Here is an 18,978-nt window from a genome sequence, read left to right as displayed (position 1 = left end):
AGGGTTGCAGCATTCAGCATTCTTTCTTATATTACATAATCAGAAAGTTTACTAGATTAATTAAGTCATCAATTGTCATTGATTGTTGCTGACAGGACTTGTCAGTATGTTATTTCGTAGAAATTTTAGCTTTAGCATAAATTGTTAGTCTATTTTTTATTATATTTTTTATTCAATCATTTGTTTTTTTAATAAACCTATAGAAAATTTACCTGCTGACTGAGAATAACATTTCATCTGTCTTATAAATGAGACCCTAGTCTACATAACCTTATGATTTATCAAATGTGTCAGTATATAAGAAGTATCAATTTGCTTTTTTAAGGCAAGTTACCATCTTGCCGAATAGCCAGATTCAGAACTTTGTTCTGAAAATAAGACAAGATAATTATGTATAATGAATTCAACACCCTTTTGATAGTAAAAGAAAGGAAGCCTAAATATAGAAAGTAATATAATTGAATATATTGTATAGACTTTAGAGTTAGTCATGCCTAAAATCAATGAAACTAGATAATCATAAAAGTCCCATTCCATATTTGAAAAATCACAGCCCTTTTCAATGCTCTAAGTCAAAGCTCACAGTTTGGAATTAATAGCTAAATATGTTCCTCAGAATTCATCTCCAAGTTACTATGAATTTTGTCCAGGAAAAAGAAAAGAAAAAGATGAATTTTCTTCTTTGATTTCATGATTATGGAAAGGTGTTGTTGTTTTTTTTACCATTGCCTAGGAGTATGGTCATTCTCAATATAAATTTGACAGACTGTCTAACACAGAAGGTTTTTTTTATTAGTCAAATATTCTAAAATATGAAATATTAATTTTACCTTTAAAAGTGATGAAGAGTTAAGTGCAAACTAACAAAGTATTGATGGCTTGTCACATCTACTTGCCTAGATCCTTATGTCAAAAAAAGTGTTTTCAACAATGTTGGACAGAATTCATTTTTGCAAAGCTTAAGAGGCTTTTTTGTCAGAAAGGAACAGCTGGGAAACATGTGGTATCCATTCCCTCTATCACTTGGAAAAAATTTCACATGTAAATAAAGCCTTCATAAACGTGTTGCCCTTTGAACTCAAGATTGTACACAATATACAAATAATGTCTAAAATGAATGAGATCTAGGATAACTCGTAAGCTGCATTTTGTTGATGGAGTAATAAATACTATCAAGTTATATCATTGTAAATGCTTTTGGAGCCATAGTAACGTATAATCAGTTTCTGGTTTTAAATATGTAGTTTTTTACTGTTTGCTCTGCAAACAATTTTATTCAAATTGCTTCTTCAAAAATTATGTTCTCAGAGATTGAACATGAGTGCAAAACAGTTGCAAATGGAACATTACTATGCTAGTTGTGGATGTTAAATGTGACTTATAAAATGAAATACCCAACATTCTCAATTTTCATTTCTAACTATACCACTTTCAGACTAAATGCAAATATTGCTGTGATAGTACCTGCTGATTTTAACATTTAATCCTATGGCTATTTTTTAAAAAACGGCAATGTCTTATTATTTATTTATTTATTTTATTACATTTATATGCCGCCCTTTTCCCCAAGGGGACTCAGGTCGGCTTACAATTCAAATCAGGGGAGGGGGGTACAGACAAGAAATAAAAAAGACGGAACATAACAATACATAATTTAAAAACACACAACAGTCATACCATTTGAGGCGGGGGGCAACAGCTCTTTAGCCCCAGGCCTGTCGGAATAGCCAGGTTTTAAGGGCTTTGCGGAAGGCCTGGAGGGTGGTGAGGGTTCGAATCTCCACGGAGACCTCGTTCCAGAGGGTCGGAGCAGCCACAGAGAAGGCTCTCCTCCGGGTAGTCGCCAGTCGGCATTGGCCGGCGGATGGAATTCGGAGGAGGCCTAATCTGTGGGATCTAATCGGTCTATTGGAGGTAATTGGCAGCAGGCGGTCTCTCAAGTACCCAGGTCCAATACCATGAAGGGCTTTATAAGTGACGACTAGCGCCTTGAAGTCTTCCACTATCACTTGCCCCAATATACATTGAATCCTTCATTTCCTTTCAAACTATCACCATTACATTAAAAAAAAGGAATAAAATCCGGAGTACTTCAAGTTACAATGTACATTTTTTTGTTTTCTGTTTTATTCAAGTCTAAATCCCATTCTTTAACCAGATTAGTTAAAGCATCAACGTTATTACTTCCTTTCAAATTTACATCTAATTCTTGCTTACAAATATATATGTATAAAGATATAAAGGTAGTTAAGGAAACCTATCCATAGTATTTTGCTTAAGAACAATTCTAGTTTTTGTTCAAAGTTTGCAGGATAATAAAGCATGAACCACAAAATGATGGAAGAGGATTTGTTCTAAATTGTCTTTGTGTCTTCTAGTGTCCACCACAAACTGGAACTCGGGAGTTTCAACACTCCTTGGAAACACACAAAAACCAACAGGCATTGCAGACATGTATAGCAAATTCAGACCAGTAAAGAGGGTTTCACCACTTAAGCACCAACCAGAAAGCTCTGAAAACAACGAGAGTGATGACCAAAAGAATCAAAAGGTGGACTACAAGAAAGGCGATGATTCTCCATCCATGACTCAGAATGATGATCAAACTCCAGATAACGGTGACAGTCTAAAAACTAAATGTGTTGAACCAGGAGTTTTGCTCGGCGAGCTGGAGCACTATGATTTGGACATGGATGAAATTTTGGATGTGCCTTATATTAAATCGAACCAGCAGCTTGCCACTTTTTCAAAGGCAGCTCCCGAGAAAAGGATTTTGAATGTGTATTCAACACTGAATGGTCTTAGCAGCAAGTCCGGCCCTGTAGGGGACACTGAAAAGGCCCCAACAGGAACAACGCAGTTCTGTGTTCTGTCCCCTGTGAAAGGCTCTCAGTTGAAAAAAGCACACTCCATTGTCACTGATCAGCATAAGCAATTAGTGGAAGAACATGAGTTTCCACAGCCACTCATTAAAAGTGGTTCAGTCCATGAACCTGAAGCCCACAGCAAGGGCTTCCTCAATAGGACTTCAGCTGAAAAAATGGAGAAGTCTGTATCCCACTGCCAATTGAGGACTTTCCATCTGCAAAGTACCGAAAGCAAGCATGACAAACTGAGCAGCAGTGTGAATTGGAACAGTTCTGGAAATTCAGAAGAAAAGAATGAGGATGTGAAAAAAACTAAGAGCATCTTAAATATTGTGAAAGAGGGACAAATTTCACTTCTGGTAAGTTTTCAAAATAATTCATAAGGCACTCAAGACAAAGCCAGAAATATACATTTTTCCCTAATTGCATACAAATGATGTATGCAAAGTAATCTGCAAAATATACATTGATTGTAGCCTGCAGTGAAGGTATGTTTTAGGTGGTTTATTTAGCAAAAGATATATTCTACCTTTGTAATTTGTATGTAACTCTGTTTTTCAAATTGGTACAGTTTCAGTTGTTTAGTTACTGAGTTCAATTTCTATTTAGAGGCCAGCGATAGAAACAGAGAGTCTTCTGTTTTGTTCTAATTATTATTCAGGAGTGCTTATCCCAGCTTATTGCAACAGCTTTCATGAACAGGAGTTCACACACAAGCCCCCATTGGCCTCTAACCCACAGAGTCCCAGCTTTATGATCAGACATTTCCAGAGTAACAGTATGCAAGTAAATAAGGTTGATGTAGGGAAAACAAGTTTTATATGCACTGTTCACTTTATACCTGGTTTTGCTTTGATTCCTCTAGATGATGATTTCAAAAACAGTACAGTTGTCAATTAGATTCAGCACAAAACAATAGATGCTATTACTTTATTAGACTGCAATTGTAAAAGCTGTGAGTTATTCTTTTCTCTGTGTTATTTGATACAGCTTGTCTGAATAAAAGTATTGAGTGTCACTAAGGGCTGATCCTAACCTTATCTCTTCAGCTGAAGCCCTGGAATTCAGTGGGACTTAGTCCAATATCAGTATATTTTACTGACAGCCTAAACCTGTCAGTTATCTGTATTTTCTTAATTTCTCTCCCTTTTGCCTTTTCTCTTTCCATTTATTTATTTAGCTATTTAGTGTTTGTGGGCTTTTTCTCTCTCTTAGCAGTAAGATCAGTTGTGATACCTTAATTCACTGCTGACTTTTCCCTGTTGAGATAAGCCGATGTTTTCTGTCATATTATTACTGAAAAACTGAAGATGATGTTAATCCTAAAACAGTAATGGTGTCACTAAATTCTAATGCAACTAGCAAAACTGCAGGATAAATGTTACAATCACAGAGTGGAATGAGCTTGTGCATTTATTTTTGCTTGATCTGATGAACTAGTAGACACAAAATAAACCACACAATGTAGTGTTATATTGTTCTAAAGGAATCCCTTAGGAACAAGGGTCTATTGTATTACAGTAGATCAATATTCATCCTTGCCTAGACCAGCTCTGCCTTCAAAAAATGAGTGGCATTATGCAATTAATTTTCAGTCTTATGCCTCACCAGCCTAGACGGAAACACTGTTTTTTAAATCCTCTAGGGCATTCCAATTATTTTCTGTCTTTTGTTTGAAGAGTTATATATGGATATATGTGGACACATGATATTGGACATTGTGTCCCAAGCTCTAGTTTACTATTTCCAATCTTTTGATGATGCTTTTTTTTATACTGTTCATTTAAGGCTAATTCCATCGATTCTTTAGATACTTAGACATGACTGTTACCTTAACAGTTAATTATTCTGATATACATGAAAGCTTATAAAAACTGTAACACTCTAGCAATTTATGCAGATCTAAATATTTCTGATATTGTCTGCTACAAAGGGAAAAATCAATACAGAAAGCCTTTAATTATTTTTGAAGCCAGGGTTCAAAGAACCTATGTGTAAGAAAAAAATAAATAAAAAGTTGTACCCCTATTGATCTATCTGGGGAAAAAAACCCACTGTTTGATTAGCTTTCTTTATTAGAATCATTCGAAATAATACAAAGATGTGTGAAAGCTTTCTGGTTTTTTAGAATGTTTCCATAGGTCAGCTATTTAAAAAACCAAATGATGGAGAGAAACCAGTTAGGAAACACTGAAGTTCAGAATCAGTTTGATTATGGTGAATGTTTATTAAATTGTTAATAGTAATTGGTAGTTGTAATAAATGTTAGGCTTCATCTAGTATTAGAAATAATATCTTATATCATTAAGAGTTATGGAGAATCCGAAAATGTTCTGTCTTCTTTGTTGTCATTTTGTTGCTCCTAAAAAGGATATTATGCAGATGCGGTTACGAATTTTGTTTGTACAATAAATTCTTAAATCTATTTCAAATAAAGAATAAGATTAGGGTGGAGAGGACAAAATGCTATAAATGAAGAATACACCATTTGGTCTTTTCTAACTTAGAGTATTTTTGAAGATTTAAATCTGCAAAATTAGGGCATTATTTCTTTCATTTATTAAACTTATACCTCACTGTAGTCAATTGACTGTAAGCAGCTTCCAAGTTATATAATAAAGTAGCAATTAAGTGAATATCAGTGATGGGGGAAATGCAAAAAGAATTTAAAATGGTGCAATACATTCCATCAAGAATGTACCCTCTGAAATAATTTGGTTTTCAATAATGTCTTAAAAGTCAGCAAGGAGGTGGTAAGTCTAAGGGAAACCCATTCCAGAACACAGAAAACCAGTTCAGCTTCCCTCACATTCTGAAACATAAGGTATACATAAATAAAATGACAATTATACAAAATATTACAAAAACAGTTTTCTAATCTATGTATTGTTCTTAAAATTCTTATTGGACCAGGCAGCCCAAACTCAGCAAACTCAGGATAAATTTCCTACTGATTTTTATTGAAAAAAACCCATTAAAAAACATGATGTATTAAATCTTGGACAGATACGTTTTTCTTAAAAAAAAAAAAAAAAGCTTTCAAAGTGAAAAAGGCCTAAAGGTCCTATTCCTTCATATAGTTATAATATTATATCACAACCCTGCAGCTTTTGAACACCAAGGGTGGGTGGGAGTAGAAATTTTCGAAAGCGTGGTTTTGGTCATTTAACATTATCCATTCTTGGTCTGACTCTCATTAATAACTTCTAGAAATTTTAAAAAAAGATGTATTTAAATTTCACAAATTAGTTATTGTTCAATTACATACAGGTAGTTCTCAACTTACACTGCTCACTTAGCAACTGACAGAGTTAGTCCAGGCAGATCTACCTGGGGTTACTTAAAACTCAGATTTGAAGTTTCAGGGGTTGAGCGTCCACCCCACCACCCGATGCTCACATGACTGTGATTCAAGTGCTCAGCAACTGGGTCACATTTACACCTATTTGCAATGTCCCATAGTTACATGACTGTGCTTATGATGGTTTTGCCAAAAAACAGCATTTACTTCCAGTTTTTGGCAAAACCACACCCATAGAAAACAATCAGTTCACATAACAAACATGGCATTCCCTTAATGATCATGGTGATCATTAACGAGAGCTGCACAAAAAGTCATAAAACCGGGCCTTTCACATGACCGACCAAACTATTTTACGACTTTCACAAGTTCTAACTGTGATGGACAGGATCCATTACAGTCGTAACTTGAGGATCACCTGTATCAATATAAAAACATCCAATAAACATAATCTGTATTTTTTAACCTAATAAATTTAGGAGCAGCTAAAAAAGCTGACCTTGAAATGGTGTAGGGTCTCCTGCTTGGGCGGGTGGGTTGGACTAGATGATCTCTACAAGATCATTTCCAACTCTGTTAATCTGTATGTTATCTGAATTAATGAATTAACACTTCCAGTTTTTATCTTTTTGCACAGCCACACCTTGCAGCAGACAATCTGGACAAAATCCACGATGAAAGTGGCAACAATCTTTTACATGTTGCAGCATCGAGAGGACATGCTGAGTGCTTACAGCATCTTACTTCTCTGATGGGTGAAGACTGCCTGAATGAGCGTAACAGCGAACAGCTAACTCCAGCGGGCTTAGCAATAAAGGTAATATAAAGTTCTGTGATTATATTTAAGAGACATGGTACCCATTTGTCAATAGACATTTGCTTAGACATAATAATATGGACTATATTATTGAATGAACCATAAGAATGAAAAACTGGTGTGAACATAAAAGTCTTCACTTATAATACCCCAAGTATAATTGTGCTTTTTGAAAAAGAGAAGTATGGAGAATTGGAAAATATCACAGTGTTTCAAGATCTGAAAATAGAAATTGAAATGTTGTGGCATAAACTGGCCACAGCGCTCCCAGTGATTATTGACACTTAGTAAAGTCTTGGATGGTACTTAGAATATCTGTACATTGATAAAATTTCCATTTCTCAATCTCAAAAAGACACATTGCTTAGATCCATATACTATATATATTACATCAATATATTATGTCATCCTAGGTTCTTGGGAAGAACTTAATGGATATAAAAGCCAATGTTAGCTGAAGAACTGGCAGCTGTGACTTCACACTGATGGGTAGCAGATCTGGCTCACAGTCATACTTTTCCTGATTAGGAATTCACTCATCTTAGTGCAGTTCCAGAGTGAATAGCTAAGTTTTAAAGTCTTTCTAAATGACAATAGAAAGATCATTGAAAGATCATTCCAAAGGATAAGCATAGCTAGACAAAAGGCATACCTTCTGGGTAACCTCATTTCAAGGAGGGAATCTAAAATCTGCCTTTTAGAATGGGTGGAACCAGTAGATACCCTTGGGTAGGTGGTTCCACAAATAATCTAGTCCTGTGCCAGATAGGGCTATTCTAGATGATGATCAGTACCTGGAAAGGCACCCATAAATTAATGGAAAGTCAGTCTAGTCTCTTTCATTCTTCAATAACATGCAAGAAACAAAACTGTACCACTAGGCACCATTTTGCCTATTGCCTCAAAGTGGAAATATGTGGGAAGGAAGCACGTGAGCATTACAGGAAGGTGCTGCAAATGGTGTATAATCAGGGGTGGGCTGCTGGGTTTGCAGGGAAAACCTCTAAGATTCTGTGCAGTTTGGAAAACCCCAAATCCATTCCTGGCTGGCCCATCCCGCCTCTTCCAGGAGACCCCACACAGCCTGTTTTGGATGCAGGTAAATGCAGGGCATGCGCATAGGCTTGGGGAGGGTGGAAAATGGGCCTACCGGAACTTCTGAAGGCCGGAAACAGGCCTGTTTATGACCTCCAGAGGGTCTCTAGAGCTTGGGGAGGCTGTTTTTGTCCTCCTGGAGACTCAAAGAAAGCCTCTGGAGCCCAGGGTGCAAACCCCTCCCCACGCCATGGGGCAGGATGTCAGCTAGGCCGTGCCCACCATGGCCATGCCCACCCAGCAATCAAGCAGAGAACCCCTTGCTAAAATTTTTGAAGTCCACCCTTCTGTATAATCATGACAGCCGCATGACTACAAAAACATCTTCGGACAATGCTGGCTTCCTCGCCTAAGAAACAGAGATGAGTACCATCCCCCTAGAGTCAGACACAAGCTGACAGGAGAAACCTTTGCCATTATCTTTTTACTAAAAACAAGAACAATATGAACTGTACTATAAAGGCACATATACTGTCAAATGGCCAGCAGTTAAGAAAATGACTTGTGCACAATGAGGAAGAAGCAACCTTCAACTTACTGCTCTGTGGTCTTTATTACCATAGAGTGTTTCTCTTCTCTGGCTGCTCTTTAGCATCAGTGCTCACTGGACCGAGCAGAAAATATAAAATTAATTTGAAAACCACAATGTATGATTATTCAAATAAATAATTCATATTATGTTCAAAGAATTTTACTCCTACATAAACTTGCATAAGAATGCAGCCTTAGCTTACAAACCATGAGAGCTTACTAGTTTTATTGAACTCATGGATAAACCTAAGCAGAAATACTAGTGTTTAATACACACTTAATTTGGAGAGGGGTCTGTATACTTAATAGAGTATTATTTTCAAGTACTGTAATTGTGCATTATAGGATTCTTAAAATAATGTATTAGTAAGGCTAATAAACAAGCTCCTGCCTCAAAATGACTAAATAGAATATCTAGAAAGATATGGGTATCCTGTCTTTGAATCACTTCTAAAACAATTGCATTTAATGACTATGAAAATGATGAATAAACTATGTTACTGAGTACAATTGGGAGATCCACCCAAAAGATTTCAATTTAATATTTTCCTTAAATTGCCAGTAGATGGGCTTTATGATTTCTTGACCTTATATTTGCATAAGACTTGACAGTGGTGGGGAGATATAAGCATATACCTCTAGTTTGTGCAGCTCAGCTGCATTATGATTCAGCCCTTATCAAGTAATCAATCTCCAAAATTACATTTTGCAATACATATAGCTCTTGGGAGGGGAAGGGCATTTTTAATGTTTTTATTGGATCTTAATGTTCTTTAAATATATTATATCATGTTTAATTGCTTTATTGTCTGTCTTCATTACAATACTTTACAAAACAGACATAGTCTTCTTCAGCTGCAGAAGTTGCATTCTAACATAGTCCTTCTGTGTATGCTGTTATATTTTACAAGTACTCAGCAATACTATAAAATGTAATTTTTTCTTGTATTTTATAGCTGTCAGCTATAAAGAAATGTGTTATTTTTCAATGCATTAGTATGCATGTCTACTAAGAAATAAATCCTTTGGACTACAGTGAGACTTGCTGCAAGATAAGCATACAAAGGAATATAGCTCTTTTTTGTTCTTATATGCCAGCTAGGTTTTGAAAGAGTATGTTTATTTTCATGAGATAATGCAAGAAAGCTTTAATATCTAAGATGTCTTAGTTTTAAATGTTGCACATTGAAATAAAGATGTATAAGAAGTACTTATTTCATCTTATTTATCCTTATTTATACAATCACACTGAAAAAAGCTTTACATTTTATTCAGAAAGTAACCTATTTTCATAAACCTGCTGCAGGATATCCTTGCAGGATATCCTTGCATCATATAGTAGTGTCACCTAACATTGGACTGTTATTAAAAGTATATGGGGAAAATGCTATAAATATATAATGAGAATTATCTAACCCTGGTTGTGGGTATTATTACTAGAATATCAAGATTAAAAACACAGTTGTCTAACCCTTTGATTTTTCTAACCACAGACCCTATAATCAAAATCAGAAAAATTGGAAAAAAGTCAAGTAAAAAAAGAGCAGATATTTTGGGTCTGAAATCCTTACCAGATAAAACTATTGTTCCCTTTGAATTAACAATTAATATCCTATGATCTATTATCTTCTTCTCCCTCAAAATCGCATTTTATTAAACAATGTCAATTTATGTTTACATTATTTTTAATATTAACATCATGAATTGGGAGAAGATGGTGCTTCCAGAATGTTAGAACTGTAGCAGCCATCCTGTCTGGGAATGTGGGAACTGTAGTCCTAAACATCTGGAAAGCAGCAGTGATTGCTAAGGGTTTGCGTGAAATAAATATATATTTACAGAAGAATTCCTGCAAACATGCCATCAAGGAAACACTGATGCATTCAAGACTATTTTAATTCTTAGGCCACTTAGAAGCAAATGATGTTTGCACAGCAGAAATGACTCATAAATTGTAAATAAGTCTGCAGTCAGTGCCATTATGATAATAAGCACATAAGAAAGCAGCCTGGCGTATGAACGATCAGGACAGATATTTATTTGTGTGTGTTTGTGGTTGTGATGATGGTATGCTTACAAATAAGCGGAACTGGGATGAAAAAAAGTCTTTCTTTTCTTTCTTTTTCTTAGAATGGTCAGCTGGAGTGTGTGCGATGGATGGTGAGTGAAACAGAAGCTATTGCAGAACTGAGTTGCTCCAAGGATCACCCAAGCCTTATCCATTATGCCGGATGCTATGGGCAGGTACAGAAAGACAGATATCATATACATATGTATATAAAATAATTGATTCAGACTGTCCTCACTGCATTATGTATTCTGCTTATCCATAAAAATGGGAACTTTAGAGTAATATCTGTACCAAAAATGGGATTTTTTTTTTTCTTATGATGGTTGCAGCATCGCCCTGGTCATGTGATTTACATTCAGATGCTTTACAACTGACTCATATTTATGACGGCTGAAATGTCCCAGGGTCATATGATCATCTTTTGCTACCTTCTGACAAGCAAAATCAATGGGGAAATCTAGATTCACTCAACAACCGTGCTACTAATTTAACAACTGCGTAACAAATGTAGCAAGAAAAGTCATAAAAAGGGACAAAACTCGCTGAACAAATTTCTCACTTAGCAATGTATATTCTGGGCTCAATTGTAGCCGTACATCAGGGACTGACTGTGCATTGTTTAATTGCATTTTATGGTAAGTGTGAAGGTTGATACTGGCACAACTGGAGCCAGTGGTTTCCAAGTTCAAGAGAACCGTTGTGTAAACACCCATCAGTTGTGTTCCACAGTCATTAAAAGAAGAGACAAGCACAAGGCCTATAGAAGACCGACTCTAACCTCTTTGAGCTGCTTGTAGGCAAGTCAGCTGCTCTGTTTAAAGCTTTGCTCTTGCTTGCAATGAAATTTCTAATCAAGCTGAGTCATGTCTTAGAATCCTCAGATAAATCAAGCCAAGAGCTGAATAAGGCAAATATCTTGAGAACTGAAATTTACTTTCAACCCTGAAGTGAAGCCTAAATGCAATGTCTTTTTAATTGTTGTTAACTGCAGAAATAAATGTAAAACAATTCTAACCTATAAGAATTGCAAGATACTTTTTAACATACTCAAAAGTTATTCAATCAAAAGATAACCCATATAAACATCAGAATTGGCTGCAGGTCAAGGGAAATATTTTTACAAGGAACTAGTGTTTTTGAATGGATTCAATACACAATTATTTCCTCTAGCACTTGGCACACATGATATCTGTTTTTTGAGTAAATACTTCCTATGATAGGAAAGGTTTTTAAAAAGAGTGGGGGTAACACTAAAGAATAGACCCCTTGATGTCAATGTTGCCCTGCAAAGCTTGTACAGGATGTTTTTGGGGGGGGGGGTTGTGGGGGGAGCTCTTGTCTTGCCTTAGTTCAAGGTCTGAATTAAGGAATATCCTTGAACCCAAAATTTCTCAGAAAGCGTAAAGGAGCCAGGTGGATCTTTGCCAGATGGTGACATCAGAAGGAGATGTAGATTGTGCACTTCCCCAGTAATGTGGATCTTTAGACTGGGGAAAATGTTAATAACAAAAATGAGCTTTATTTATTTTCCAACTCTGTATGCCAAACATACTGGCTCAACAAACACATATTTGGTCTAAATAGTGGAAATAAATCCTGTGTTTTATTTTAATGTACAAGTGAGACCTGTTTGGTGGATGTGGAGTTCATCTTTAGTATTTTAAAATATTTTTATACTTCTACAAACCTCGGAATTGCTCTGAAGTTGCTCAAATCTATCCCCCCATCTCCAACCTATGATCTCATTTTGGCACCTTTTTCACTGGCAACGTCTTCTTCAATTTGTTAAGAGTGATTAATTCAAAAAGCTCAGTGTATGTAGGTTATATATGATTGTAGAAAACTGACAAATAGTCACTAACTAAAAACTAGATTTTCTACCATAAAAGTATAGCTCTGAAGAAAAACTAACTTTAGATTACATAAACCTTTTCTTCAACATACAAATCTGTAAGAAGCATTCCATCTTAGTCATTTGGTTTCTGAACAATCTTAAGTACTTGTTTCAATGAATATTTTTCAAAAATCTGTTGTCTGACTGATTACAGATTTTTGGTGTAACAATTCTAAACTATATTGATTAACTCATATTGCTCTTCTCATAATCCAAACCAAATCAGCTTTCAGCTCTACCAAGTTTTTTCCAGGACTTTGTTTGCTGCAATATATTTTGACCATATATCATTCTATTTCTATATTTTATTATATGTCAGCAACAACTGTTTTGCTTCAATAGCACTTACAAATAATTTTATTACAATTTTACTAATCTCATTCTTCCATTGCTTTAAAAGAGTTTATCTGGGGGAAAAGTATAGGTTTATTGCAGTTCACTGCCTTTATTTTGCCTGCTTCACTGATGATTTCTAGAAATTCTGGTTACTAGAACTGGTTATAAATATAATTAATTGTAGCATTTAGAAGCAAATTCATCAATTTGATCAATGCATAAATAGATTTCTATGATTTTATTTATTTACAATAATTCTGTATTGCTGAATCTGCTGAGAACTCATGGGGAATTCTAAATCTAAACATAGTTACAATATAAGAAGTAGAAAATATTAAAGATACTAAGAGAACTGAATATATCTTAATGAAATATGAATAAAGAAACATATACTACCTTTCACAAATATTTGAAGGAATGTCTACCTTTCAGAGGCTCACTGTTTGACTTTGGGGCAAACAATCTCTCTCAACCCAACCCATCTCATAAGGAAATTGTGGGGGGAAATGGAAGAAGAATTTTTGAATTTTAAATTGGATTCCTTCAATAAGAACATGGTTGGCCTAAAAGGCCCCTTGCCATTTTATAATTTGAAGACATAGAATCATCATAATAACTATCTTTACTTAAATTAATTTTAATTAAATATGATTTACATCAAATTTATTTTTTTGCTATGTCCCTGGCCATGTCTTTTTAGGAATGTGGAGCTTCAGCATACTATTTAGATACGAGATAGGGTTTAAATATTTAAAACATAAATGTCACCAGAATTTGTGCATTCATTCATTCATTTATTAAATGTATATTCCATCCATCTCACTTAGAAGCATCTCTAGGTGATTTATAGCAGAGTTAAAAACAGCAAGGTAAAGCATTCAATATTAAGATAAAAAATATTAAGATTAAAATTATCAAAAGTAGCAAGGGCAGGAGAAAAGTGCCTTCAGAGTGCAGTAGAAACTTCCCCTCAGTTCAGTAACCACCTCCAGTATGCCCCCAACGGGGACCTAGACCAACTGGCAGAACCAGGTTTTAAGGACCCTACAGAAGACCAAGCAAATGGATGTGGACCTCACCTCAAAGGGCACGATATCCTGGAGAGCAGGAGCCATAGCAGAAAAGGCTTTTCTCCTGGAGTCCTCCCAGCAGAATTCCTTGGCCAGTGGGGTCTGCAGCATGGCCCGTCTGCCAGCAGTGGTGGAGTAGGCCAATCCCATTGGGGTGAGACAGTTCCTCAGGTAGCTTGGGGAAATGCCTTAAAGGACTTTAAAGGTAATAATCAACACCTTGAATTAAACCCAGCAGCAAAATGGCAACCAGCACAGCTCACAAATCAGCAGTGTTACATGGGTCACTCTAGGGGGCCCAAGAACTACCGTGCAGCTGTAAACCCATGTACACCACATTGCAATATCCAACTCTGAGATGATAGGGGCTGGGGATTCAGGAATATTTAGTCCATTAAGAAAATATCTGCTTTTAACGGTAGTTTTCCAAATTGATCAAGACATAGGAAGTGTCTATGTGAACATCAAGCTTATTCATTGTCAGTTAAAAGATTCAGCTGCTCACTACATCATAGGAAGGCTGTTAGAAAGAAGCCTAAAATGCCTCTGACATAATGTGTTGGCAGATAAAGAGGTTCTAAGTGGGAAATAGTTCAGCTTCAAAAATTCTTGTAACGCCATCCTTTTCTGCTGTGAAAATGATTGATTTCAGTTTAGGGCACCAAACAGCTTGATAATGCTGCCCCATGACATATTAAAGTTGATCCTATTACTCCCAACATTTAATTACTCTTTTCATTTTAAAAAAAATAACATCAAAATGCTGAAGAGATATTACAATAATCCAAATAGCCAAATATAAATAGACTAATCAGTTTAACACATCATTATAGAACATGGATTGCTATACAAATAGACCAATTGTTATTTGTTATAACTGGGGAAGCAACATGTGCCATCAATGGATAGGTGCTAATAACAATCTTGCCTGAACTTGAATGCTATAGATAGGAAACCACAACTAATCAATAACACATGTTCACAATGATATCTTGCATTTTTTTAACATTAATTTTTTATTGATAAATAGCCAACAATTTTTTCCTATTTAGTTCAAATATTTAATGCCAAGAAAAGAAAAAAATAGATATTTTAACTATATCAGTTTTGATTTCACATATATTTTAAAGAATCACCCTAGAAGTATCACAAAACCATATGCATATTGGCTCATACACAGTTCAACAATGCTTACTCCCCATATGGAAAAGTTGCCAATTGTAGGATAGGAGTATTTAAAATGTATTCATACTCAGTGGAATTTTAATAGCATCTAATATGGGTTTTCTATGAACTAAAATGCAATTGGTGTTAAATTCTGTTGTGCAAGTAGCTGCTAAACGTATTGTGCTATTTTATACATGTATATGTCACACCACTTTAATTATAAATATTTACTGTGCATATCTTGTTATTTACATAATTTATAAAATGTCTCTTTTTCCCTATAGGAAAAAATACTTCTATGGCTTCTTCAGTTTATGCAAGAGCAAGGGATTTCTTTGGATGAAATTGATCAGGATGGTAATAGTGCAGTTCATGTTGCTGCTCAGCATGGATACTTAGGGTGTATACAGGTAAATAATCAAAACAGGAATAGACTTGCCAAATTTGTGGCCTCCAGATGTTGCTGAGTTACAAATCCTAGGAGTCCCAACCAATATGGTAAGGGATGCTAGCAATTGACAGCAACATTTGGAAAGGCACAAATAACAGCATTGTGAAATATTGCTAACTTGAAACATTAGATCTATTACATTGGATGTATGCTATGGTGTTCTTCAACCTCAGCAAGATATATTGACTTGAAGGCAGGGGTGTCAAACTGGTGGCCTGTGGGCCAGATGCGGCGTGTGCAGGCCATGCCCATGAATGGGAAATCCATCACGAAACATCACATGACACAGCAAGTTTGACACCCATGCTTTAAGGTATGTAGGCTTCAACTTCCAGGATTTGCAGTCCACATATCTTAAAGTTGTTGAGATTGAGAAACACTGTTCTAGTATACTCAGAACAGAATGAGGCAATATGTTTGGCCTGCAGGAGAAATGGGATTTTGCATAAGATATGGACAAAATGGAGATATATTGTTTCTAGCTCAGAACACTTGGAATGTTATGTTGGAACTTTTGAGTTTCTGTTGATATCATGAAGCAAGATTTCAACTGTCTGATGTTGAGCTACATCCCCCTCCCCCCCAAAAAAAGAAGAAAAAATATTGGTCATCTAATTCAGGAAAAAAACATTATACAGTGTTCATATCACTGACCTGTACATAATTTTAAATGATATTCTGGAATAGATATTTTTCATTTAAAAGTGTGCACGGAACTAGGTGATCTATCATACTGAAAATGAAACAAAATGTTAAAAGTTATAATATTTAGGTAGTTACTTACCAAGCACATCTAAATTATATTAAAGTAACCAAAATATCTTTACAATCCCCAAAGCCTGTCAAAACATTTGAGCACCCCTAATGTTTGGAAATTGAAAGTCGCAAAAATATACACACACTAAATTACTGCAGTTCTCTCTCACCTCTAATATCTTTTAAGTGGAATGCTTATGTCTGATGATCTGATTTCCTATGGATGCTGTGTTTATGTAAATGCTAAACATTACTATGATTCTGGAGCTTCTGAAACTCCCAATAAGGAAAAGGGCAGTCAACTTTTTATTTTATAGTAGCGGTTATTTATTAATAATAGTTCGATCAAAGAATTCACCTTTAACTCTATGGATTAGTTATTGCACTAGTAACAAATACTGTCAGGTTGGCTAGTGCTCTACATAGTATATTGTTCAATAGTATTTCAGCTAACAAAATAATTACAATATAGTAACTCAGTCGGTTGTATTTATTAAATAAATTACAACAACCGGAAAATGAAATTGGAACTTTTGTATCCCTGGTGAGCTATTTAACATTAAAAGCTTAAGGCCATCATTGACATGACGTTCTCTGAAGTATTACAAAGTATTACATCACATTCTTTGAAGCTTTTTAAAGTTAAGAACACATGAAAGACCTTGAAGGAACAAATCATTAATTCTCCTAGTTCATTCAGCTTCTAAAGATCATCTAAAAATTATGGTAACTTTCTCAGCACAAATGCTATATCTCATCCTTTTTTCACCAAATAACTAAAATATGCTGCTTATACTAGTTCCTTTTATGCTCCTTTCCCCTGAATCTTGATTGGCTTCATCCAATCAAGCTGGACTGAAACCGTTTAGAACCTCACACGAAAATCTAAGAACTTAGAAAAAGTTAATATTTATTGAAGAAAGAAGACCATAACCCAAAAAATTTCAGCAACATCAATTAGCTATATTCAGAAACTAACTTTACTCATTTTTTTAAAAAGCAGTTTGAATGCCTTTGTGCTTTATTTTTGTTCTTTTTCTACGTAATAATCCACTTGGCCCCCTGTTTGAAGGGAGCTGGCCTCGTTTCCCTCAGTGCTTTGTTTTTGAAATGGTGAAATGTGTGCTTATTTTGTTTTCCTTTTTACTAGCAGTGTGAGAAGTGTCACTCTCCCATATCTCTTCTTACAGTAATAGTTTGGATAAGCTAGACATCCCCAAGCTGGTTTCATTAACTTCTGTGGGGAATTACAACTCCCATGATTCCCAGACAGAATGTCTGTTGGTTTTGTTAGCTAATTCCTGAAGTTGTATACCTATTATATCTGGTGGGAATAAAACTGGGAAGGCTGCCATAGAGTTCTCTAATACATACTGAACTCAGTGCCACTCAACATAATAGCTGCTCTTAATATTTATATCTTTTTAGACTCTGGTGGAATATGGAGCAAATGTAACTATGCAAAACCATGTTGGAGAAAAACCTTCCCAGAGTGCTGAACGGCAGGGATACACCATGTGTTCACGTTACTTGGTAGTGGTGGAGACATGTATGTCACTGGCATCCCAGGTTGTGAAGTTAACAAAACAGCTAAAAGAGTAAGTATTAATTAATTGCGGTATTCCAATTGTTCTCAAAACAGGGCTTTATTAATGTTGTATATAATTTACGCTACTTTATGGTTCATGCATATCTTTGTGGTAGATTATGTAATACTTTTGAGTTGAAGATGTACTACCAGTCAACAGGTAGTGAGTCCTTAGCTAATTGCATATCTTATTATTTATGTTTATGTCCCCTTGGGACATCTGATGGACATACTGAAAACATGTTCCTTGCATAAGAGTAAACTGTGAAAAGGTTCTCCAGGAATGCTATCTGAGCAAGACATGTTGAAATAAACCTGAATTTCCTAGACTATGTGAGACTAAAGACACATAAAATGTCACTTGTAACATAGAATTCTTACTTTCAATTCTATTTTTTTCATAACTAATTTTATCCACCATCAAATCTCAATTTCTTTCATGATGCCACTGCACTCTCTCTCTATAGAAATGTGGATGTAAAGCATTTACATGCTTATTAAATTATTCATAATTTTTCCCTAAGAATCTGCAATTTATTCAAAACTTTCCTATTCAGCACTAGCTCAGTGATAAGAATTGGAAAGCAGATTCATCCTAGTTGCTTGATTAAACAAGGAGAATGCCTTTCTAAACATAGCTCTACTGCTTTATTGACAAGTAGTTCTCTAAGATTGTTAAGCATACTAAAGAGACTGCCACAACTAACACTCAGGGTTGGGACTGATAGACAACAAAGTTTCTTGCGGGAAAAGAAGAAAGCACTGTTGATTCCAGAGAAGCAGTCAATCTAGTTCTTTAGATTGTTTGTTTGTTTAATTTCTATGCTGCCCAGTTAGTTAGATATGATTTTGTTTAATCAAGTTGAAGTCAGCTGCATGCTAAAAAAATTACAATGATGCCAAAATGAAGACACAGTGCAATGGCGCCATGATTATGTACCACAATAGTCAGAAATAATAATTGTAAATTATTCAGAAACCTGAAAAAGAGATAATCTTGGAACTTTGTGTTACAAACCAGTGCTGACAGATAG

General features: G+C 35.4%; 1 protein-coding gene across 1 annotated transcript in view; it reads left to right on the top strand.

Moving 5' to 3' along the window:
* Positions 1 to 18,978, top strand: part of SNCAIP (synuclein alpha interacting protein) — a 52,979-nt gene that overhangs the window by 16,545 nt on the left and 17,456 nt on the right. Inside the window, exons 3-7 of the mRNA XM_032212674.1 lie at positions 2,379 to 3,226; positions 6,806 to 6,985; positions 10,742 to 10,855; positions 15,434 to 15,559; positions 17,785 to 17,954. Of these exons, the coding sequence (XP_032068565.1) occupies positions 2,379 to 3,226; positions 6,806 to 6,985; positions 10,742 to 10,855; positions 15,434 to 15,559; positions 17,785 to 17,954 (1,438 nt within the window). The remainder of the gene's footprint in view (positions 1 to 2,378; positions 3,227 to 6,805; positions 6,986 to 10,741; positions 10,856 to 15,433; positions 15,560 to 17,784; positions 17,955 to 18,978) is intronic.

The sequence above is a fragment of the Thamnophis elegans genome, chromosome 3 (assembly GCF_009769535.1).
Source record: "Thamnophis elegans isolate rThaEle1 chromosome 3, rThaEle1.pri, whole genome shotgun sequence".
Taxonomy (NCBI): Eukaryota; Metazoa; Chordata; class Lepidosauria; order Squamata; family Colubridae; genus Thamnophis; species Thamnophis elegans.
This window is presented reverse-complemented; position numbering and strand designations above follow the sequence as displayed.